The following is a 25,826-nucleotide window of genomic DNA, read 5'->3' on the forward strand; positions in this document are numbered from 1 at the left end:
CTATACCTATACTACAGGTATTTTAATACTGACCTTCATTACTGACCACAATGTGAAATAGATGTTTTACTAAAAAACATAAAACTTAACAACATATTTACATCTATCATTACAAACTTTACCAAAACTACGAATAAAGTATGTTTTCATGTAATTATTGGTTCAATCCAGATAAAATGAGGGGATGTCTAGAGATACAGTATGTTCAATGAAACTAATTTAGTGAATTTAAAGTACTGCTGTATGCTGATGATCCTGTTTTTTTTTTCTTTATTGTCGCTGTGTCAGTCAGCCCCTTGTTCACTAAAGCATCTTTCTCCCAGCTGAAAACACAAAGTTCTCCCAAGGAGACACCCAGCTATGACTGCCTGACAGCACTCTGGAGGCTTAGCATTTTTTTCAGCTGAGATGCTTTGGTTGTGTGGTGGTTATGATACAGAATATCCTCAGAAGTAAAACATTTTGGAGCAAGGTGAAGTACCTGCTCTGGATGAAGGGAATGCTAAAGCACGTAGGGAGAGAGGACGGACCTGCCGGTCCATGTGAGTTCATGAGAGGAAACATATATTAATATACAGTATATTAATATGTCCTGTATTGGTGTCGTTGTTCAGCACTTGTACATGTCAGATGTGACATTTGGTCTTTGTGGTATTTGTCCCTTCTCCACTGTGATTGGATGGCGGGGTAAAAGAAGACAGTGACATATGCATCGTTTTACCCAGAGCTGAAAGAAAAGCAACATTTTTCAACTCAGATTCATTCAGATTCAGATTCAGAATACTTTATTAATCCCCGGGGGGAAATTGTTTTTGTTCCAATGCTCCGTGCAAAGTAGAAATAGAAATACAGCATGAATGGAAACGAGAGATAAAGATGAAGATATAAATAAGATACTAAACTAGACAATGAAATAAATAAAATAAAATATTAAAGTAGACATTAAAATAAAATAAAATAAAATATTAAAGTAGACAATAAAATAAAATAAATAATAAAATAGTAAAGTAGACAATCTGAAATACGTATATACAATATACAGTGAAATGGTTGTAGCATTATAAATGAAATAAGAATGAGTAGTTATATTGTGTGTTTTGTTTTATAAATAGCCAAATGAGTCTGATCATCAGAGGGAGGAGTTGTACAGTTTAATGGCCACAGGTAAGAATGACTTCCTGTGGCGCTCAGTGGTGCATTTAGGAGCAATCAGTCTCTGGCTGAAGGTGCTCCTCTGTTCGACCAGAGTGTTGTGGAGAGGGTGAGAGCCATGTTCAAGTATCGCCTGCACCTTTGACAGCATCCTCCTGTCTGACACCATCCTCCAGCTCCACCCCCACAACGTCACTGGTCTTTCTGATCAGCTTGTTGAGTCTGTTGGCATCGGCTACTCTCAGTCTGCTGCCCCAGCACACCACAGCAAACAGAATAGCACTGGCCACCACAGACTCATAAAACATCCTCAGCATAGTCCGGCAGATGTTAAAGGAGCGGAGCCTCCTCAGAAAATAGAGGCGGCTCTGTCCCTTCTTGTAAAGGACTTCAGTGTTCTTAGTCCAGTCCAGTTTATTGTCAATGAACACACCCAGATACTTGTAGTGTTCTACGATGTCCACGTTATGCCCCAGGATGGAAACTGGGGTCACTGGTGTCCTCGTTCTCTCTCTCTCTCTCTGGTCTTAGGAAAAAAAAACGCAAAATGTGCAGCACTCAGCGCAGAATAGATGCTCAGTGCCTGATCACACTGTAGCGTAGCATAGATAGGTGGTGCTCCCATTGCCTCAGGATAAAAATGCTTTGGTGGACATTGCCCCTTAGTCTCTAATACTCTCTAATACTTTCTGACTTCCCCAATTCGTGTGTTACTCAGCCCAGAACCCACAGACTTTTACTGAAGATGCAAATCTTTTTGGTCACAGATATATGTGTCTCAGTAGTTTCCTAAAACAGCTGGACACTAGTTTTGAGAAAATGTTACTTTGATTAAATTGTGCATTTTCGGGGGGACTAGGGATTAATACACAGTATGTATGGCAGCAGGATGGTGTAGTGAGATAGACTCAGAATAAACAGTGCTGATCCTTATTTTGATGCAAGGAAACACAGAGCTCTGTAAAACAGAGGAATGAGATGTATCTGGCTAAACGTATCTGGTATCTTGTTGAAGCTTACAATATTTGCTAATAATATCAAATCAAACTGGCTTGGATCTTTTCATGGGATTAATGGCGTAAAATAAAAAATATTGGCAGCCTAATCTTTTAAAGTCATTAAGCAGTGCAGTCACAAATGAGCACTGACAGTTTTATAGTGTCCAGAAAAAGCATGATACCAGGAAAACAGAAGTAAATATACTGTATATATACAAACATATTGTTTTATTTTGTTGACAGATTTTTAATGCAGCAGTAGACACAGTGGACTTTGTAAAAAGAAAATGTCAGGAGAAATTTTTATATACTATTTTGTAAATTTGGGCAAAACAACAAAATGTTCCTGCAATGATTTAGCTAAAAATATCCTTCATTTTCCACACCTGGAACAGCTGGTGCTTAATTTTCTTCCTGATTCATTAGTGGAGCTTCAGTCTTTGTTCAGTCTGATTTCATTTGTTTAAGGACTCACACTTGTGTTGATTGGGACATTGTTTGCACCTGTTGATCTCATTATAAATGTTGTTCAGGTGCTGAGTTCTTCAGTGTAAAATTATGTCTGCTGAGTTTTTGTTGAATAATGTCTATATTTGTAGCAGGAGAAGCTTGTTTTGAATTAGTATGTTATATTTCCTGCTCTTGGAGACACAGAAGTTGTGGTAGAGTTAGAAAGTATGATGCAATCTGCTTTTTTTGTTGTTTAATGCATCAATTCAGATGAAACCACTTTAAACCAGCACCTGTTTCTGTGAATTGGATGCATTTGGGTTCTACTTAACATGATTACGCTCTGTGGAAGAAAGTGAAATATGGGGACTCATTTCACAGTTCAAGCCTGTGAATAAATACACTCCCTGAATAGAAAAAAATAAAATGCAAGTCCGGTTTTGTTTCACCAAAAGTTTTTCAAAATGATTCCAAAAAGTTGCACTTGGAGAAGCAAGTTCAAAAAAGGTTGTTTAAATCTCAGACTTGGATGCGGCTTGCAGGTCATTTCACTAGAAGTGAAACTGGGCAAACATCAGATTCACCAAACAAACAGCAAAACCAGGAAATTGAATCTAAATAAAACACAGAATCTACACCATTAATTTTAGATTAAACAGAGAAAGATAGGGGACCTTGATTGTAACTAATTACTAATAACTAATAACTGTAAGAAGAAATACATGTTCTTTGCTGAATACAATACCACAATAGGGAAATGTTACCAAAGCTTTGAAAAACATATTCAGGGAGTCATGACCCTGTCAGAGAATTGAAATATTCCTTTTCTGTTGGCAAACAAAAGTACTGGAAGCTGTTTGCTCCTGCTATGAGGGAGATGGAAACAATCATTTCTCACATATTAGCTACATCACAGCATCATACTTTCATCATACAAGATGTTTAACTCCAGTTTTTTGTTTGTTCATTAAAGTGCAAAATGAGTACTGTGAAAAATATGTGTAATAGGGATGTTTACTGGTAATCACAGAGAATATTTTTTACTGGTTGCACGTGTTAATATTTTGGTCAATTTTGCTACTCTTCAGTTTACTGCACTGTGCACCAGCTGGGTCTGGTGAGAGATAATTAGCTAGTGGCATCACTTATTCAGTGATTATTGCTAGCAGCACTGCCCCGACCCTGTGCCCCCTCTTTGGTATTCCCCCAGGTTCCATCAGTGAGTAAGCAACTCAAATTTGGGCCACAAGCCCCCTTTAGCATTGTTAAGTATGTTATCGCTGTCAGCTCTGTTAGCACTGTTGGCAGCATGAGCACGGCTACTGGTGCTAACATAGTTAACAATGCTTAATTAGCTAATTGCTAATGGAGTTTTGCCACTGAAAATGAAGCCGCTTACTCACCAGAGCTCCCTGTGGGAGACTTCAGGATGGCTATTGTGTTTCCATTGCAACACTGTCTTTCCACACGACGGTGTTAGCAACAGTAATCTACGAATAAGTGGCGTCATTAGCTGGCTCCCAACCCACCTGGGGGTTATTTTTAGGCCAAAATGGCAGCAGTTTTGTATTATAAGAGTTAGTATGCTAACATTTGCTAATTCACGCTATACACAGTTGTTGGTATACTGTACTTGTGTCAGTAGGTATTTAGTCATAAACCAAAGTATTTGACAAATGAATGTTTTCACCTGATGATACCAAATTAAAAGTGAAAGGATCACCAGTGTTGTTTCAATTCATCCTCAGGACATCATGAATATCTGTACCACATTAAGCGGCAATCCATCAGATAGTTGTCAAGATATTTTATTTTTGACCAAAGTGGATAATTTTATTTTATTTTTTTAATTTTATATACTTTATTAATCCCCGAGGGGAAATTCTGTATCACTCTGTTGTCAATTACAAGCAGGTCCAAACACACACACATGCACTCAGTGGAGAGATGTCAGAGTGGGGTTGCCCATGACAAGCGCTCTGAGCGGTGGGGGGGTTGGTGCCTTGCTCAAGGGCACCTCGGCATGCTCCATACTTTGGTCCGGACGGGGACTTGAACAGGCGACCCTCCGGTTCCCAACCCAAGTCCCTATGGGCTGAGCTACTGCCGGAGTTGCTGGATAGCGTATACATTTACTGTATAAAAATAAACATGTGGTTAACATTAACATTTCATGGCAGTAAAGTAAGTTAAAACAAGAGATGAGTTCATAGTTTAATGGCAGAGAGTCATGAAAGGGAAAGAAAAAAAAAGGGACTGGCAACGAGCTTCGTTCTGACCCGTCATCATCCAAACAAAAGATGGAGCTTCTCTGCATCAACAGGCGTCTTTTCTTTGAGGTTTAACATCCTCTTCCTGGTTATTATTAGCATTGCGTACTGGTACAAAAGTAAACAAAACAAGACTTGAAGAAAGCAAATTGTCTTTTTCATAATGCAGGTTGTGGAGGTCACCCCTGATGCTTCTTATTGCCTCCCGGCAGAATTAAGAAATGCCTCAGCAAGCCTGCACGGCTGCATTGCTCATTCTCATCATTAAAATAAATTGCTGTGCTCTGTGGTCTGTGTAAAAAGAAAAATGTTACAAAAAAGCCCTGTTTTCACCCCACGGCTCTGCTCTCGATTTTGTCACTGTGTCGTCCCAGAGGCTCCTCAGCTGCTTCAGAGATGCAGGAAGACGCAGTATGTTGTTCCTCTACACAGAACTCGCTTATGGGCAAACGCAACAACTTGTCTCGAGGCCTGTTACCGTATGAACTAATCAATTAATAACGAACAGTCATTTGCATCAGGCTACATCATGCTGGGAGAAAAAGAATCACATATCAGAATATAGAAGGAGAGGCAGTTCTGCTGCTCATGTCTCTGGAGATTGGATCAATTTTAAAAGAGAACATCTGTTGAAGAAACCCTTCTTTAAAATAGCATTGTGTTTACCTGCTATGGCTAGATGGTACTTGTGAAACCCAGACAATATACAATTGAAGCTCTGCTTGAGTGGCAATTTCTTTGAAGCAGAATAGAGCAGAGAAAAAGATATTAAGAGAGAGAGAGAGAGATGGTTGAGGAGGAGGAGGAAGAAGGCCTGGTTTGGTCTGATGAAATGCTCTCTGCAGATTGTGTCTGAAGTAACTTGATAAAGGATGGATGTGAGTGAGGGCCTGGGTCTTTCCACATCAAAGCACAAACTGACCTGGCAGAAAAGACGACAAAAACAGTCAAAAACAGTCCTACAAAAATCAGACATTAAAGGACTAAAAATCATCAAACTGCTCCAAAGAACAGGTAAACTAGGTCAAGGTCTTAATTTTAATGACAAAGATCATGCACTGTTCATTAGTATATCTACTGAAAGTACTGCACCACAATTAGTTTATAACCCACATAGTCATGAAAGCTGCGTTCACTTGATCAGTGAGCTAATGGGAGTGAAGAATGAAGTAGTATAAAATCCATGTAAGGAGGCAGGTCGGGGTGGGGGATGAGTCAGACAACACAGAACCTTATCCAAGGAGGCTAGTGTTATTTTAAGTATGTCAATACCAACTTTCTCCTCCTGAACCTAACCCCATGTAAAGGTATGATAAGTACGTACATTTGTGGAGTGCTAATTATTAGGATATCACGCAAGTTGTTGAATGAGGATACATTGCAATGTTGTGAAGCATTTGTTTAGGTCTATATTGTAAGTAAGAGACTTCCTGGTTTTAAAAAAAAGGCTTAATAAATAAATAGTGTTCACACTAAAAAAAATGAAGAGATTTAGCATGAAGATTGAAAAAAAGAAACAAAATCCACCTTAACTTTAGATTTTGTTAATGTGGAACAGAGTCAGACTAGTTGTTTCCCCGTTTCCAGTCTTTGTGCTAAGCTAAAGCTAATTTCATAATACAACTTTCAAAGTCATCAAATTGCTGTATTGCTCACACCACACTACTTGCTGTCTTGTAATCAGGAGTTTTGACATTGTTGTTGTCACACTACATGACTGACTAGCGACAAGGGGTCATACACCAAAAGATCTTTCACCAGGATGAATCCCTGATTAGTATGTCATGTGATACGCGGGTCTAACTAAAACCCACAGTCGAAGGGTGCTTAATTGTAATTATCAAAGTCAAAAATGAGTTATCAGGCTAGTAACTTACAGAAACACTGCAATAGTCCACCTTCCACCTTCTCCCTCATTCTCTCTTTCCCTCTCAGACACACATCTTGGAAAGCGCTTCTGACTTTCCTCAACCTATGTCTTTTGCTCTCATTGGCTGTAGCTCACTGACAAAGTCCACAGTACGAGCTTTTTCCCCCCTAGCATAGCAAGGCATGACCTGTCCTACTCTGCCCTACTCTGCCTCTGATTGGCTTACCCTGATATTTTACCCTAACCCTAACCAATGGCACTCCTCAGGGCCAGTACGTAGGGCCAGTATGCATGCTGCATTTTTTTGTGCCCTCAAATCCATTGTTCTCATTGTAGATACTGTATGTGGAAGTTGCACCCAAAAGTGAGAGTGATGCTGTTGACGCATACAGGTGTTCCCAAGCGCCTGTTTTTCAGGGTGCGACAGCTGCGCCCTAAGATAAACTTAGTTCAACTTTGGGAATGCAGCAATGCACACTACATCATGTGACAAGGAACAACCAATCACAGCCTGTAGATGTCTTCCCTTTCTTCAGTAAATGTCAGTTTGTGGTAAATATGAAGAAGAAGTTGATTATTGAAGTTGACACAGCCTGAAAGATGATCAGATCCGGACTCTGGACTTCGGGTAAGTAGGCTGTGATAAGGTGCTTGTTATGGTCGCTTAGCAACATCAGGTATAACCTTTCTCTGTGCCCTTGAAAGCTGGAAAAAAGTAGGCACAAGAGTAGCACCAGCACCACCCCTTGTGTTTTCCAGGGGGTTAAAGATGTGGCATGTTTCTTGTCCATAAACCTAACCAACCCAACCAAGGATGTAGTACTAGCCAGTCAGAGAAAGATTAGGGCAGGTTGTGCCTTCACCATCCAAGGCAAAAAAAATGGCGTCCCTAACAGGTCCAGATAATTAAGCACACTAGCAGCGATTTGTGAGTGCTGACCCAATGCCAGTTTACCTCTGATCTGGGGCTTTTGTCAGGGACCTCCAAAACTGTCTGCAAGTGGAAAAACAGGGCTAAAGTCTGTAGTGTAAGCTAGGCATTAGTTAACCTGCTGCTGACTGTAGCTTCATAATTTAGAGAACAGACGTGAGAGTTATATCAATCTCCTCATCTGACTCTTGGCAAGAAAGCAAGGGAGGGTATTTCCCAAAATGTGAAACCATTTCTATAAATCCATAGTCATGATTTATGGCCTGCAAAAAGTTTCTAGTTTAGTTTTTAACTGTGTAGATGATGTCCATGCTGAGCTGTCTATTACAAGCCCAGTTTCTCCTAAACAACTCAACAGGTGCCTAACATATGTGAATATTTGTCTCATATTATATCAACCTTTGTCTGGCGTGTCATCAATAATCAGTTTTTACAGTCAAAATTATTCCTGGGTAAGGATCAACTTTTCAGAATAGAGCTGAATTATATTTACCTAATTGTTTTGGACAGGTGTCATATCATATTTGTGCAGTTGCAGAGGCACATATAAAGCACGATTCGACTAAACCGGTCGTCACTTCGGATTTTCTCACACACCTGGACAGCTTTCCTGCTGTGAATGTCAAGTGCGAGTTATTGAACGGAGTCGGAGGTGGAGGAGCCTCTCGCTGATCCCGTGCAGCTCCTTAGCCTCTGGCGCTCGGCAGGTAAAGCACAAAAAGCTCCGGCTCAGTCAGACCTCGGGGATTATTTACTTAGACCCTGCTCAGAGTGTCTGACTTCATTTCTCAAACACCCTTCATTTCCCAGTGCCGGTAGCGCTGCAGCATCCTGGCATGTCAGTACCAATCACTCCTGCCTCACTTGACTTGTGTTGAAGAGAAAGAGAGAGAGAAAGAAGGATTTAACATAGCTTTTTTTTTTTTACGTGTTTTTCTCATTTTTGTTCGTTTCTGTTCACACCCAAACACAATTTATTATGTTCTATTTTTCAAGAAAGCCGTGGCAGTGGGGACTAAAGGAGACTCAGTAAAAAGCCAGGCAGCGTCGAGCCAGACCTCATGACACCTTTTGTTTGCTGTCTTTGAGTAAAAGGCTGTGGGGTTTTTTTTGTTTGTTTGTTTTTTTTTGCTTTAACAAAACAAGCAAATTGCATTCTCTCTGTCCTCCGGCTCTGGATGTTATTTGTCGCCTGCCATAGCAGCTTCACACCGTGGCTTATCTCTCTTTTAAATTGGCCACACAATAACAACATCCTTTGTGAAAAGTTGAGCCATTATGATTGTCATAGGTAAACACATTGTCTGTTGAAGACCTTGAATTCTATCAGTCGTTCTCCCTGCGTCTCCACTTCCACCTTCCATCTGCTTTAAAATGTTACTTATCAGGTCAGCAGATCCCACCCCTTTATTTATTCCAGCAAGCTTTTTTTTGCTCCAGGACATTCAGCACTCGACTGGGGATGTGGTGTATGTGTGCGAATATATGTGTGCTTGTATTTTTGTGTGTCTTACTGCTAGAGTGGCAAATGGCTAATGAATAATGCAGGGTAATAGTGATGTGTTGACAGCTCTGACGGCTGAGAGCTGCCGAGCTGTGTATCACTGATAATGTGCCATTTCCCTTCTGTGCTCCTCCACTCCCTTATTACAACAAATTGCATTTTTTTTTAGTAATTTCACCTCCCCACAGCCCCGGTGTCAGTGTGTGTGACAGAGAGTTTTGTTTGGCCTCTCAAACTAAAAGCTCAACTACATTGTGCACTTGGGATCTTAGAGGCACGTTTTACAGTAAGGAAGTTTGAAAGTCTTGAGCTTAATTTAGTTTGCTGATTGATTTCTAAATTAATTTATTCTTTTTTCTGCCAGTTATGTTCCCTCAATTTGACTTTGGTGTGATTGCAAAGGATAGTGGTGTATTTCAGTATTTGAAGTCTGCTCTCATATCCTTTTTTTAAACTCTCTATAGCCAATCAGGGTTTTACCTACTTCTAAAAATACTGAGATCGTGTTCTTTTTGTCTTAGTTTTAGTTTTGGACCTGCGTGTTACATTTTATAGTTCGCAGTTAAATATTGTGGGTTTATAAGGACCCTTTAAGGCCTTTAAATGGTTATTTTCAAGCCAAGGAGCAGTATAATACAGAATAAGGCTTTGGGCCCTCTTACACCAGGTGTTGTGATGCCCCTCTCAGTGTCTTGGAGGTTGTTCCAGCCAAACTCATCAGGTAGTTGGCCGTTGGTCTTTGCCTTGATTAAGCTCACCAGTGCCTTCCAGGCTATAAAAGCTGCCTCATGTTTTTACTTGCTCTGTCCCTTCCCACAAGACATCCACCCTGCTTCATTGCTTTTTGTTTTTGCACCTTCACCACCTCCACAGCACACCTGACACGCATCCATGCATGGCATTCATTCCTGACTTAGCTGACCTACTCACTCCATTGTCACTCCATCACATTCACTGAGCCAGTTTGTGACAGTGCAAAGTGGCGCACACTGCCATGCAACTGACATTTCGACAACCAGTGCCCATGTTGTGTAAGTATGTACTTGTGCCTGTCTGTGTGTCCATCGGCATGTCAGTCAGGTTCGGTCAGGCGCGTTGTTGGCACATTCCTAGTTTGAGGCAACAGCAAGAGATTGTGCTATTGACCAACAAAAACCTGGTCTGAAGTCAGAATGAAGAAGTATCCTCTCGCTATTTTTCCTGTTCCCCTTTAAGAGAGAAGCTGTGCGCATATAGACACAAGGAGCAGCATATCTTCATTAATTATTTCAGAAGCAAAAAGTTGTTCTGTTTCCTCTGTCAAGTGTATAACTACAGTTCAGTCAGGACCACTTTTGTCAAAAAAAACTTAATTTCCATTTGAAGTATTATATTTGGACGTATGGCTCTGTTCTGGGCCCTCTCTGCTTTTCCTAGGCCTACGCAGAAAGCAGAAAGTACCCACATAAAAAGCCTAAGGCGGAGAGAGCACACCTCTTCACCCTTCCACGCACCTGTGTAGAAAGCCTTAAGGCAGAGAAAGCACACCTCTCTGCCCTTCCATGCGCAAACAAGGAAAGCCTGAGGCATAGAGAGCAAACCTCCCTGCTAAAGACCAGCAAAGACCCCCCGGGAACAGAACAGAGCAGCATCTATGACATTCAAAAATTACATTGATAAGTCATACACAGCATGAAAAGGAGGAGCTGGGGTGGAGGCGGGTTGCAAAGCAGCAGAGGAAGGAGCAACAGTAGGCAGGCCAGCGCAGTTTAAATAGGGTGTCCTGAATGAGATTAGCCAATTGGTTGCTCCGAGAACCGTCACCTTATCGTGGTGGAGGAGTTTGAGTGCCCTAATGACCCTGGGAGCTATGCTGTCGGGGGCATTTTGCCCCTGGTACGGTTTCCCATGGCAGATTGGTTCTGGGCGAAGGGTCAGACGAAGAACGGTTCAAAAGACCCTTCATGATGGATACAAACAAGGACACGTGTACCCGGCCCGGAGGGTTACCGGGGCTCCGCCCTGGAGCCAGGCCTGGGGTTGGGGCCCGTGGGCGAGCGCCTGGTGGTCGGGCCTTCGCCCATGGGGTCCGGCCGGGCCCAGCCCGAACCGACTACATGGGCTCGTCCCCCTGCAGGCCCACCACCCGCAGAGGGATCCAGAAGGGTTCGGTGCAATGTGGATTGGGCAGCAGACCAAGGCGGGGGCCTTGGCGGTCCGATCCTCGGTTAAAGAAGTTGGCTCTTGGGACATGGAATGTCACCTCTCTGGCGGGGAAGGAGCCGGAGCTTGTGGAAGAGGTTGAGCGCTACCGGCTAGATATAGTCGGCCTCACCTCGACACATAGTTCCGGCTCTGGAACCCTAGTCCTTGAGAGGGGTTGGACTCTCTCCTTCGCTGGAGTTGCTCCGGGTGAGAGGCGGAGGGCCGGGGTGGGCTTTCTGATAGCCCCCAGACTCTCTGCCTGTACATTGGGGTTTACCCCGGTAGACGAAAGGGTTGCTTCCCTGCGCCTTCGGGTCGGGGAACGGGTCCTGACTGTTGTCTGTGCTTATGCACCGAACAACAGTTCAGAGTACCCACCCTTTTTGGAGTCCCTGGGACGGGTGCTGGACAGTGCCCCGACCGGGGACTCCATTGTTCTGCTGGGGGACTTCAACGCTCACGTGGGCAATGACAGCGGGACCTGGAGGGGCGTGATTGGGAGGAACGGCCTGCCTGATCTGAACCCGAGTGGTGTTCAGTTATTGGACTTCTGTGCGGGTCGCAGTTTGGCCATAACTAACACCATGTTCAAACATAAGGATGTCCATCGGTGCACGTGGCACCAGGACAGCCTAGGTCGCAGGTCAATGATCGACTTTGTAGTCGTATCATTTGACCTGCGGCCATATGTTCTGGACACTCGGGTGAAGAGAGGAGCAGAGCTGTCAACTGATCACCACCTGGTGGTGAGTTGGATCAGATGGTGGGGGAAGACGCCGCGCAGACCTGGCAGGCCCAAACGAACAGTGAGGGTCTGCTGGGAATGCCTGGCGGAAGAACCTGTCCAGATGATCTTCAACTCCCACCTCCGGGAGAGCTTTGACCGCGTCCCGAGGGCAGAGGGGGACATTGAGTCCGAATGGGCCTTGTTCCGCTCTGCCATTGTCGAGGCGGCAGTTGCGAGCTGTGGCCACAAGGCCGCTGGGGCCAGTCGCGGCGGTAATCGCGGCGGAGCCGTCAGGCTGAAGAAGGAGGCCTACAGGGCATGGTTGGTCTGTGGGTCTCCGGAAGCAGCTGATGGGTACCGGCGGGCCAAGCGGAGCGCAGCGGCGGCAGTCGTTGAGGCAAAAACTCGGGCGTGGGAGGAGTTCGGTGAGGCCATGGAGGAAGATTATTGATCGGCTCCAAAGAGGTTCTGGCAAACCGTCCGGCGCCTCAGGGGGGGGAGGCGGCAACTTGCTCACACTGTTTACAGTGGGGGCGGGGAGCTGCTGACGTCAACTGGGGATATTGTTGGGCGGTGGAAGGAATACTTTGAGGAGCTCCTCAATCCCACCAACACGTATTCCAGTGAGGAAGCAGAGACGGGGGTCTCGGGGGCGGGTCGTCCAATTTCTGGGGCAGAAGTTGCTGAGGTAGTGAAACAACTCCAAGGCGGCGGAGCCCCGGGGGTGGATGAGATTCGTCCTGGATATCTCAAGGCTCTGGATGTTGTAGGGCTGTCCTGGCTGACACGCCTCTGCAACATTGCGTGGACATCGGGGGCAGTGCCTCTGGAGTGGCAGACCGGGGTGGTGGTCCCCATTTTCAAGAAAGGGAACCAGAGGGTGTGTTCCAACTACAGGGGGATCACACTCCTCAGCCTACCCGGTAAGGTCTACTCCAGGATGCTGGAGAAGAGGGTCCGGTCGATAGTTGAACCTCAGATTGAGGAGGAGCAATGTGGTTTTCGTCCCGGACGTGGAACCGTGGACCAGCTCTTTACCCTCGCCAGGGTGCTGGAGGGGGCATGGGAGTTTGCCCAACCAGTCCACATGTGTTTTGTGGATTTGGAGAAGGCTTACGACCGTGTCCCCAGGGGCATCCTGTGGGGGGTGCTCCGGGAGTATGGGGTTGGTGGCCCCTTGCTAAGGGCCATCCAGTCCCTGTACCGAAGGAGCATGAGTCTGGTTCACGTGGCTGGCAGTAAGTCGGACCTGTTCCCGGTGAGGGTTGGACTCCGCCAGGGCTGCCCTTTGTCACCGGTTCTGTTCATAACTTTTATGGACAGAATTTCTAGGCGCAGCCGAGTGGTGGAGGGTGTCAGGTTCGGTGACGGGAGGATCTCGTCCCTGCTTTTTGCGGATGACATGGTCCTCCTAGCTCCATCGAACAGTGACCTCCAGCTCTCGCTGGGGCGGTTCGCAGCCGAGTGTGAAGCGGCTGGGATGAGAATCAGCACCTCCAAGTCTGAGGCCATGGTCCTCAGCCGGAAAAGGGTGGATTGCCCACTCCAGGTCAGGGGGGAGGTCCTTCCTCAGGTGGAGGAGTTTAAGTATCTCGGGATCTTGTTCACGAGTGAGGGTAGGATGGAGCAGGAGATTGACAGGCGGATTGGGGCGGCGTCAGCAGTGATGCAGGCGCTTAACCGGTCCGTTGTGGTGAAGAGGGAACGCCAGAAAGCGAAGCTCTCAATTTACCGGTCAATCTACGTTCCAACCCTCACCTATGGTCACGAGCTCTGGGTAGTGACCGAAAGAATGAGATCGCAAGTACAAGCGGCCGAAATGAGTTTCCTCCGCAGGGTGGCTGGGCTCAGCCTTAGGGATAGGGTGAGGAGCTCAGACATCCGGGAGGGACTCGGAGTAGAGCCGCTGCTCCTCCACATCGAGAGGTGCCAGTTGAGGTGGTTCGGGCATCTGGTAAGGATGCTTTCCGGACGCCTCCCTTGGGAGGTGTTTCGGGCATGTCCAACCGGGAGGAGACCTCGGGGCCGCCCCAGAACACGCTGGAGGGACTACATCACCCGGCTGGCCTGGGAACGCCTCGGGGTTCCCGCGGAAGAGCTGACAGAAGTGGCAGGGGAGAGGACTGTCTGGGCTTCTTCGCTGAGGCTGCTGCCCCCGCGACCCGGACCTGGATAAGCGGAGGACGACGACGACGACAATTGGTTGCATATAAAGGAATCATGTGATCTATCAGCTGACTCCCCTCCATCAATCAGCTGCTCCTTCAATTAATTGGACTGCTTGAGATCAGCTGATGTAGCTGGGATGTGAGCTGAGCTTGACATGGTGTCCTGCCTGAATGCTATGCTCAAGTTTTTGCTGCCTTAACTTCCCATGATACTATTACCCTCATAAAGCCGCTCGCTTCTCCAATTCGCTGAATCCTCCACGAATAAAGCAGAGCTTAATAGAAGCCACACCTGGCTTCTAAAGGGAACAGGAGATGACACTCTACTTGGTTGACTTTGTGTTATGCCCAAAACACACCTATGATTAATTAAGGGACCCCTTTGCCCCTTTGCCCCTTGACCCTTTGCCCCTTGACCCTTACTTTGCATCCAGCTTATGCACCGTTTAAGTAGCCAAATTGGTTGGACACACTATAAATGCTCTTGCCCTGTGCACTTTAGACCATGAGCTATGGACTATTAATAAGGGCCCCTTAGAGTCTACAGCAGTCCATCCAATAGTGTCAAGATATTTCACTCTAAATCACAAATGTTAACCTCATGGTGAGGCTAGAGGAAAAATTAAGGAAAAGTAGGATTCAGCCTTTGGGCACCATAAACATGTGTACAGGATTTAATCGCAATCCATCCAACAGTTAGAGATATTTAAATTGGTGACCAGCCAACAGACAGACATTTCTATTCCTAGAGCAATGGTACCAGCATGGCTAAAAATCCCAATTAGTAAGATATATTTGACATGTTTTTATTATCTGGTCAGCTTTATCAGCAATGGATGGGGCCAGTTGGACTCCTGTCTTCTAAAATCCTGTCTATAGCCCTGTAGCCAAACAGCGATTCAAAGAGGATCTAGCTCATGAAACCTTTTCAGATCCTGTAATAATCACACTGTCAGCTTGGTCTTAAGAACAAATCCTCAGCTGCACAAGGGTGCATGACACATTTCACTTGTTAATCAGCAGGTTAATTTGGAATGAGCATAAGAAAAACACAGCTGAACTGACAATGATAAGAGCACCGCCTACAAGAAACTCAAACTTCATCAAGTAGAACACCAAGGACACAGACGTCAAGAGTATCATCCACATCGTTTGACTGATCTTAAAAGAGTGCGGGGCAGAAACACCACCACTTTTTTTTTCCTGAGTACAAAAGATAGGAGACTTACATTGTGAGGAAAGCAGCAAAAACTAGCCATTGTAAGCACAGTGGTGATGTGGCTGGAGAGACTGTCCATTATCAGAAAGTTCATAGGTTCGATCCCCACAACAGATTAAACACCCAGCAGCCTCGTGACATGTCAAACTCTCCTTGAACAAAACGCTGCAGCCTGCAGTTGCACAGTGTTCACCAGCAGCACCGTGAACCATGAAATGTAAAAATGGGGAATCTACACTGTAAATGTCTCTCCTGTATCACAGTTTGACCCCCTTGCATTTAATGATGCATGTGTTTGCATAATCTTTTGCAGAAACTCTGAAATATATTTAAGGAGGTCACTGCAAGTCAAAGAATGCCCATGTGACAAATCCAACATTTAGACTATGGTTTTAATATAATAAAGCAAACATTTTGGGGCATTAAAACTGTTAAAAAGTGTCATCACTTTGAGTTAGTGATACTGTAACACTGAAGGTTTAAAGTGAAAACTCAATATGAGTGTCTTATCTATTTTTGATGCCCTCATGGGGGTACTATAATGATTTTATTGGGTTTTAAAGATTTTTATTAGGTAATTTTATGTTTTAACAATCTTGGGACCATGTTTAAATCACTCTGTGTTATGGAAACAATGTGATTTGTAGATCCATAAAAAAAAAATCTAACCAAATCAAAACTGAAAGGTAAAACTATCTATCTTTATTAGGTTTTGGGCACAGCTCTGTAATGCACATCTATGGTTTTACTTTATCCCCATCCATCTCATCATTCACCCGACTGTCTCCTTTTCTGCTTCAATAAGGTCTATGTTCATAATTGCTTGTAATCATATGTCATTATGATATATATAATTTGAAAAACTAGCAGCAATAGGCATTTGACAAGAGGCAAGAAAATGACGTGTCTTTTCCATCAAGGTGCTAGGTGCTTCACACGGAGCAGGCTGTACTATAACTATTCAGACCTCCATCAGTCGAATGCCAGCTGCTTTCAAAGTGCAATAATATGAGAGAAAGGAGGTTACAAATAATTATTTCTGAATTACAGCGTTTTCAACACAATAGTAGAAATTACATTTTTATAATGAGCTATATTTTGAGCTGTTGGAAAGCTTTGTGTAGGTTTTTATCAGTGATATGGTTCCAGTCCTTTGCTGTGTGATTTCATTTGCCAGCAGGAGACTTGAAGACTTCTGGATCACAATAAGGATTGGTGAATTAAAATTTACTCCTTTGTAATAAACTGTGATAAAGGTTCATGACTAAGTAGATCAGCTACAGCTTTAAGCATCCGCCTGCTCTCTCTTACAGGTAGGTTATTTTAGAAAAGGGATTCCAAACTTAGGGGTCGCAAAACACATTTGAGGTGTCATGAGATGATTAACAGGATAGGACAGCAGAGGAAAGTTTTCCTTCTGCACCAAATGATGCTTATTTTTAAGACCTTTATTCAATCTTTGTTCTGTAGCCATGCCAACAAAGGCTGGATGGTGGTCGGGCTGCTGGTTGGCAGGGTCCACCTTTTTTAGTCCAGACTAAAATATCTCCACGACTATGTGATGGATTTCCATTAAATTTTGTACAGACATTCGTGGTTCCCAAATGATGAATCATAATGACTTTGATGATCCCCTGCCTTTTCCTCTAGCACCACATTTGTTTGTACAATCTTCCATGTCCCTCTCAGGATGAATTGTAATGGCTTTTGTTATTCCCTGACCTTTCATTTAGTGCGACCATCAGCACTGTTTTCCTGTGAAGCACTGAATAATTTTGCAGCTGAAAATGATTCATTTGTTATTTGGTAGAACTTGTCACAGCTGGTAGACACTTGCATTGAGTGATGAGGAGAAACAAGTAGACATTCCCCCAGTTTTTAAGGGATCACAAGCCAAAAGTGTTTGGAAACAGTTGGAGTTTGTGTTGAGCGCTGTCCAAGGTGCTGATCCTGGAACAGCCAGGGATGCTGGAGCTCCCCGAGGTACTTTAACAATAACGGGCAACATTCCTGCTGGTAACTCTGACAGGATGCAGCATGGCTAACGGGGTCTGCTGTTCCAAACATCCGTGTTAGTGTAGGAAGTCTGCCAGCTTATTATGCTGGTTATTTTATTGTTTAGTCTGCTGTTTCTGGGCATCACTTTGATATTTTCAGTGTGGTCCTTTTTCACAGAGGACCACAGAATCATATAAATGGGCTGGAGCAGTTTAGTAACTGATATCTAAAGGGAAAATTAAAATAGGAATTAATAAAATGCACACATAAATAAATTAATCCATTATTAAATGGTTAAAATAAAATAAGGTGTGGGTGAATGGAAAAACAAATGAAAAGAGAAATTATAATTCCAATTACATGATTAACTCTGTAATGTTAATTCAGTTTGGGAATTTTTTTTTAAGATGCATATTCCCCTAGTGTTTATTGATTTACATTCTTTTCTTTATAAATTCCTTTAAATTTTACTTATTGATGAAATATATGTTAATTTCTGCATTCTTCCTCCTCCTTTTTAATATAAGAAAATTTACGATACCTTAATGTATTTACTAGGAATTGAGTGCATGCTTTATTACCATTTATATGACACCTGTGGTCTTCCATAATCTCTATGCTGATACTGTGTCACACTGCGGTGATGCAGCCATTTTTTTCCTTCATTATTATCAGTATCAAGCTGTGCACTCTGTTTAATTCACACAAGGTCTAAGGCTCCTTGTATTATTCTGTGTTGCTGAAAGGCAGGGGGCCCGCTGGGAGCACGGGGCCACCTGCCATGTGGGTATATACTTTATGACCCACTTTCTAGTCTGGTTTCGACAAAATCCTCGAGTCAAGATGCATCTCAACAGTGTGTTGTGTGTTCGAAAATGATCAAAGCGCACAATTTTTAACTTTGAGGTCATAACACCACGAGTCTGATGCTGATGAAAGGATTATGCATGTTGTTATTGATTGGCCCATGGGGTTCCTGCATCATTCACATGGGACGATGTGTTTGCTGCTGTTGTGATCGGCTGTTCAACAACCCAATAAAGTGTGTTACTTCTCAGCCTTTGAATCTGTAAATATCTATCTTTCTATCCATCTATCTATATATAGATATAGATATAGAAAGATGGATAGAAAGATAGATATTTCTATATATCTATATATAGATATAGATAGATAGATACATATAGATATAGATAATAAATGATCTTAAAATGAGAGAAATAATGACTTGTGAAACGTACAGTATGACAAACATATGTTTACACACCTGAGGGCCGTGCTGCAGATGCATTTAAATTTTAAATTACAATTTTCATTCCCCAGTTGAGACTCCTATCCAGAGCAGCCTACAATAGGAACATCTGTTAGAACCATTTTAATTCTCAGATCAGCTGCATTACAAGCACACAAGAGCAAAGAGTACAAAGGTCAGAGAAACAGCATCCTGGAAATTCTCTAGATGTTTTTTATTTTAATGCTAATGAATATTACACTAAAAGCTTTCTTTGTGTCTTTGCAGGATCCAGTCTGGCTCCTACCTCAGCACTGGCTGGTTCACACTCATCCTCGCCATGGACATGTGCAAAGAGATCCATATCTACGGCATGATAAATGACACCTACTGCAAGTAAGACACCAACTATCACCCTCCATACTTGGATGAAAAATGTACACGTTGCTATAAAAACTTCCAAAACTAGATTCACATTCGCAGCGGTGCTGGCCAATTGCAGCCTCCCATAATCGCGGACTGCCCTGTTGGAATACATTTCTGATGCCTCAGTTTGGATTTAATGGCTGAATTTCTATGCTGAAATCCATATTGGGTTCTCTGTGCCGTGAATACCATTATGTTTCCCTGCCTAGAATACCCAGCAGGCTGCAGAGTCTCCAATGCTATGGGTGGCTAGGCTGCAGCACCCAATTCCTTCCCTGCTTAAAGTTTTATTTGTATATCGGCCTGTCGTCTTCTCTCCGACTCTTGGGTGAGTGATTACTGTCTGGCTGCGAGGCCATAGGAGGGATGACAAACAAGATGCTGTTGCTCCGGGCATGGCTGCTCGGTCTCGAGTCATCTCAGCCTTGATTGACTCTCCTACTCTCTCCCTATGTTTCCCCTCCACTCTTGCAGCTCAACCTGAGCTCTCTCTATCCCCCGAATCAAACACTTTTACCTAATACGCAGTGAAAATCCTGCCTTTTATCCTCTTCGTGTTCCCCGTGCACAGCAGGAGTTGAAATATAAACAGCCCCAGACACATGGCAGAGAGGAGTGATAATTCAACCAGCACCGAGGATTTTATGATTCAGTGAGGCAGTTAAGGGGCGGCACTCTCTGCCTGCCTGTCTCTCACTTGTTTCCTTCCTCTCCTGCGTGAGACAGGAAGATATTGTGTTTCACTGAGTTTCTGAATGGACAATTTAGTGCCACACAAAGTGCTCTTGGCAGCCGACTGCTCCAGTACAACAAGAAGAAGTGATGTTTTGTGTGACGACGTTCAAGGCACCAGACAGAATTGACCTCAGCAGGTGCTGCAGAGAGTGAGGGTGAAATTGAATTTATTTGTTAACGCTGCTGCGCACTACTGTGTGACACAGAGAGGAGAGGCAGTGATTGGACTGTGTATTACTGTAAGCTGGCAGACAGCCACAGTGGCTTTCTCACTGTGGACCCTCTGGTGATGGCTGTTTCTCTTCTGTCTGTGTTCATCCTCCCAATGAAATTGTTACACAAGTCATCTTCTCATAAAGCCGTCACTCGCTATTAGAACCCAACTGCAGAGTGCTCAATGAATCTATTCTACCGCTGCGTGCTCACTCCAGTCGTTATTGATTCCTCCTTCTTTTTAATGGTTTGAAGATGCAAACTGTAAACACAGCGACTCATTGTGAAATTCAGGTCAGAACGGCTCAACTTCCCCCGACTGTACATTATGATGGTTTTTTAGATTTACTTTGGCTCAGAATAGGAATAATATCTCGCCAATAAAAGAGTATTTATTGAATAAATCCAGCCACAAAACAGCAGCTCCTGCTTCTTTTTAAATGACTGAGACCTGCCAAGAGGAGAATTTAGCCTGGGGCAGAATCACTTCAGACTGCTGAATGCTGTTCTGAGGGATTTTCAGTTTAATAGTTTAATAATTTAGTTTACTTATTATTGCAGATGATAAAAGTTGTAACTCTGGACTGGAATTTTTTATGAACTGTCATAAAAAAATGCCTTAGCTCTAAGTATTGTCTGACAAACAAAATCATGCCAAAACAATACATCTAATACATATTACTAATGTATATATACACAAAAATGTAAATGAGAAGCACTCAGAGCAAATTCAATTTTCAGGACGTACAGCACAGTGTGTTTTGCAGGAGTGTTGAAATGACAAACATCTGTGTTACTTTACAACAAAACGTATGTTATCATAAAATAGAATACTTTAATTTACTATTTAACTGTTAACTTGCGTGAAGTGGTGTGGTTTACTGTTGCCAGAAATATGGATTATACTCATTTCCCGCAGTATCATAACACCTGTGCCAGCTGCACTCTCATTTTCATTTTCATTCTCTCTCTCTGTTAATGTTTACTATAGTTGCGCTGTTGTTCTCTGCTGCTAACCAAGAAAAGAAAATCCATTGTTGTCATGTTATAGCCCTGTTATCTTTATTTTAATAAAAATGAATACCATCTATGTCAGTTTTCCCTGTGATACTGAAAATTGTATCAAATATAGATACTTTAAGTTGGATGTTCCAGCATTGTGTCACTGCTACTATGGTCAGCAACATATGGCAAAGATCATTTTAACAACTAAGACAGATGTTCCAAACAATGTTTTCATTGTTGTTCATGACACATTTTTCATATTGGGAACTCAGGTTACCGATTTAGTTTGCAGCCTGCTTGGAATCATTGATTGAAACAACAGTCTAACAATAACGTGTCTTCCCCTAATAGTCAATTAACATAATGATAGAATTGCACCTTGACTCTCTTTTTAAAGGGGACTTTCACCCATTTTCAAAATTCATACATTTTATTCCTAAGACAGTCCACAACTATAAGTAAACACAAGCAACTCTCTCAAATCCAAAAACTGTTGGGGTGCCGGTGGCTTAGTGGTAGAGCAGGCGCCCCATGTACAAGGCTGTTGCCGCAGCGGCCCAGGTTTGACTCCAGCCTGTGGCCCTTTGCTGCATGTCACTCCCTCTCTCTCTCTCCCCCTTTCACACTTGTCTGTCCTATCCATTAAAGGCTAAAAAGCTAAAAAGCCCCAAAAAATATCTTTAAAAAAAAAATCCAAAAACTGTGTGAGTGTTAAAACTCAAATGTTGTGATGCCATAGGGTATAAAGCCTGGAGCTGCTTCACAGATAATGAATAGTGAAAGATGTTATAGATGACACTGAGAGCACCCAGGGGAGTGTTCTGAGTATATGGGTACATTTTCTGTTTCAGAACTGAGAACACTGCATTGGAATAAAAAAAAGAAAACAAACACTGTGTTGGTTCACAAAATCAGGCTCCCATTCATTGTCTGTGGAGCAGCTCCAGACTGTATACTTGATGACATCACAAGTTTCAGACTTCTCTAAGAAAGTAGCTCATGCTCACAAAATTGTGACTGAACTTTCCAAGGACATGGAAATAACATATTGGAAGCAGTAATTTACGAAGCGTTCCACTTTAACCTTTATTGTGAAGTTGTGACGAGCTGCTCTGATGAAATCTCTGCTGATCTGATTAAGTGTGATCGATCAGCCCATCACTCGCTGAGCTGAATCAGATAAATCCTGCTGCCACATCGCAGCTCATTATCAATTTACTTAGTGGATGGCAGTCCAAACAGTCTCCAGATTCATTAAATACATGCATTTGTTTTTGATGGCACTGCTTGTTGTCCCTGATGCTTGATAATTATAAAATTATTTTTCAAAAAGTGTTTTATTGTTAACATTAGCAGAGCTGCTCTTTATTTCAGAGACAAGAAGCCTCCACTATAAAACACTGCAAAATGTTTCTTTCTTTTGTTCTTTTCTTATGTCTTTGTTTCTTATTCTTTCTTTCTCTCTTTCCTCTCTTCTTCAGGACGGAGGGTTACAGAAAGGTTCCCTACCACTACTACGAGGCGGGCAGCCGGGACGAGTGTGCAGAGTATCTGCTTCATGAGAGCGCCCCCTACGGCGGGCACCGCTTCATCACCGAGAAGTCCGTGTTCTCCAAGTGGGCCAAAACTCACGCCATCAAGTTCTTCAACCCACCGTGGCAGCTGTCGTGACCCAGGCTGAACGGACATGGAGATATGACACCATCATCATCGTTGTCGTCCTCAGGGGACCAGCTGGATCTCTACACTGGCAGAAAACGTGTTCCCTGATGTGTACACACATCCATATTGGCACAAATTCCATTTCATATCCATTAAAAAAGGTTGGTTGATGGCTGCTTGTCAAGTCCTGGATGGCTAATATCCAGGAAGTGCTTGTTTGTTTATTTTGACAGCCACTCAGACATACAGAGGTTTGACCATCATGGACAGCAAAAACATATCTCCTGCTTCTTGAAAACACTTTTCCTCCTGAGTTTGGAGAGCTGAAGAAAGTGCTCAGCACGCTGCTCTTCACTGACTAATCGATCCGTTCGCTGCTCTGTGAGTTTAGCAAAGGATGGCTCGAAGACTTACTTGAAAAAAAAAAACGGAGAAAACAACAGGAAGAAGAAACAACCATCTGTCAACTTTCAGTGACCTCAGCGGCTCACATGTCTGCAGGCGCTGCACATCGCAAAGGCTGAATTAAAAATGTTTTTCAGGACTGTAGCTGAAGAAGAGCTCAGCTGCCGCAGAGACGAGTCTCGTTGCCATGGACGCCTGGCGAGCTCGCCTACTCTGTTTCCTCTGCATGTCTGTCTCCGTCTGACAGGCTGTAATTAATCTATAAGGAGTATCATTCAGGCCTTCATCTCTGACTGAGGGACTATTGAAAACAGGTTTCAATTAAGTTTCCCCTTCTAAAAAAGCTTCAACAAAAAAGGCTGAGAAAGAAAAAACAGCAAAATAAAAGCAGATTTCAGTTCATAGTAGAAGGTGAGCCACAGTTGTAGATATGAATCAGCTTTTTTTTAATCATTATCCTTGGTTGTTATGCCGTGTGTAAACTAACACAACTTAAAGATGTCAGCTTTTTTTTTTAATTTTTTTAATAATGCTGTGAAATTTTAAGAGACATGTTTTGGCTTTGTCTGGATAGGTTGCTAATTTATTCCACAGAGATAGAAGCTCCTAACGCTCTTAAAGAATGTGCCATTGAAAATGTGAGCATCACAGCACATAGAGCAATGTGCAATTAGAAACTCCACACTTACGGAAGGAGTTAAATCATTTGTGACCCCACAGAGGGAGAGATTTATGTGTGCAGTGAAACCATTTGAAGTTAATTGTATTCTATTATCATTTTGTGCCTGCAATATACTCTGCAGTCCATTGTATAGAGACAGAGGGAGATGCTCTCTCTCACGCTCGCTCATATTCTCATCCAGCTTTGTGCCTCTTTGTGTACAGTATCACTGTGTGAACACATCTCCCCATTTGTCTTTGAAAGCAGCGTGCGTGTCTCCCGGTTCAGGTCATTACATTTGAATGCATCTGTTCCAGGACAGTGAAGAATAATCAGTGAAGTGCTGAGGTGTGTAGGTTGGCTGGTAGCTGTGGAGGGTTGAAACACTCTGGCTGTGACCGTGACTCCCCTTCCCCCCCCTTGAGGCTGTGATTAGTGTCCCGGTCAGAGTCACGGCCCAGAGGGGAGGACTGGAAGGATTCAAAGACTTCTAATTTAGGCAACTTGATGCACAGGGTCCCTGACGACTGTAATAAACTGCAGCTGAGCTTCACAATCTCACTCCAACTGCACAGCACTGTTTACTATCACACATAGGCACTCCATTTTGGGCTCTTTCTCAGTAAGCAGCATTGATTTGGTGATTTACTGGTCAAAAGACATGTAGGTTAAAGCTGCCTTTTGGATGTCCTGGCAGGGACGTAGCCACCATGGAGGACTCTGAAGTCATGTCCTTTGTATTTGTCAGTGAATATCAGGGTTTTAGCAACTTGGGATTTTACATAATGTAGTGTGGTGAGAATTATAAGCCAATTACAGAATTAGTATGTTTGGATTTGACTACCTTTTTTAGGCCAATGAATAAATAAAGTTTTCAGCTTTTATCCCCCAGAATAGCAGTTCATGGCAGCATGGAAAAGGCTTTGGAATAGTATTTAGATCTTCATGTTGGGAAGGGAAATTTACCAGAGGTATAATTAAACAGCTGAACAGGACCTTATGCGCCACTCAGAGCATATCTATAGCCCGCAATAGGGCCACGACCAAGACCCTTCATTTGCTTTTCTGTACAGAACCAAGTGATTTTAGATTGCATGCCGGTGTTATGGAAGTAAAAGAGGTGCGACGGGAGTGATGTGTAACAGAGCAGCGTTGGCCTCTGGTGTGACATAACACACGCATCAGGCAACACTTTCTAATCTGTGAAAATGACATAATACATCATAACAACCATTTAGTGTTCATATTATACCACAGCTGTCCCGTCCCGCCGGCTGTCCCTTTTACACAGCCATTTATTCAGTTCTGTTAATAACTCCTCTGCTGGCCTAAAGGTGAGACAACTCTGTCTCTCTGTCCTGGGACAGAATTGCCTGCACACAGTCTGTCTGTCTGTCTGTTAACATGGAGATTTCTGAGCCGGCAGTTAGCAGCTAACAGTACTAACTCAACAAACAGTGCTAACAGACGAAACAGTGCCGACAGAGCTAACTTTGTGACGGGGGAAATCAGAGAGTGGGCTCTACATTTTGGCGGCGACACCATCCCGATATTAAAGGTAACCACGTAAAGAGTCCAGTGCAGAGCAGCTGTGATTAGATGAACATGAATGTGCTGCTGGACAATCTACCGCTACAAAGAACAAAGAAGCTCAAAATTACAACACACACACAGAGGGAGAGTGACTTCATTCTCTGCTCAGAACGCCATTACTCCACTATATCTGTACTTAGCAAATATTTTGCTGCTATAGTAATGCTCTGAATGTCGCACACAGCTCCTTTAATTGAAAAGATAATAACATTACCCTGTTTCTGGTTTTTGGTCAGAGTTATTTGAGGATGGCAGGGTGTGTTTAGGGGACTTATGATCTCAGTATTTCTAAAATTCTGGCTACAGTTCCATGTCTACATCACACATAACTGTTGTTTCAACAGCATTCAAATGATTATGAATTAAAGTCTAAAATTCAATGCAAACCAGGCCCTAACAAGGCATATGCAAAATAATATTAAAA

At 43.2% G+C, this 25,826-nt stretch overlaps 1 protein-coding gene across 1 annotated transcript in view; it reads left to right on the forward strand.

Annotated features, from left to right (window-relative positions):
• Positions 1-24,700, forward strand: part of st6galnac3 (ST6 (alpha-N-acetyl-neuraminyl-2,3-beta-galactosyl-1,3)-N-acetylgalactosaminide alpha-2,6-sialyltransferase 3) — a 101,089-nt gene extending 76,389 nt beyond the window's left edge. Inside the window, exons 4-5 of the mRNA XM_033650649.2 lie at positions 18,991-19,098; positions 22,563-24,700. Of these exons, the coding sequence (XP_033506540.1) occupies positions 18,991-19,098; positions 22,563-22,752 (298 nt within the window). The 3' untranslated portion in view covers positions 22,753-24,700. The remainder of the gene's footprint in view (positions 1-18,990; positions 19,099-22,562) is intronic.
• Positions 24,701-25,826: the final 1,126 nt, after the last annotated feature.

This window comes from Epinephelus lanceolatus, chromosome 12 (assembly GCF_041903045.1).
Source record: "Epinephelus lanceolatus isolate andai-2023 chromosome 12, ASM4190304v1, whole genome shotgun sequence".
Classification (NCBI taxonomy): Eukaryota; Metazoa; Chordata; class Actinopteri; order Perciformes; family Serranidae; genus Epinephelus; species Epinephelus lanceolatus.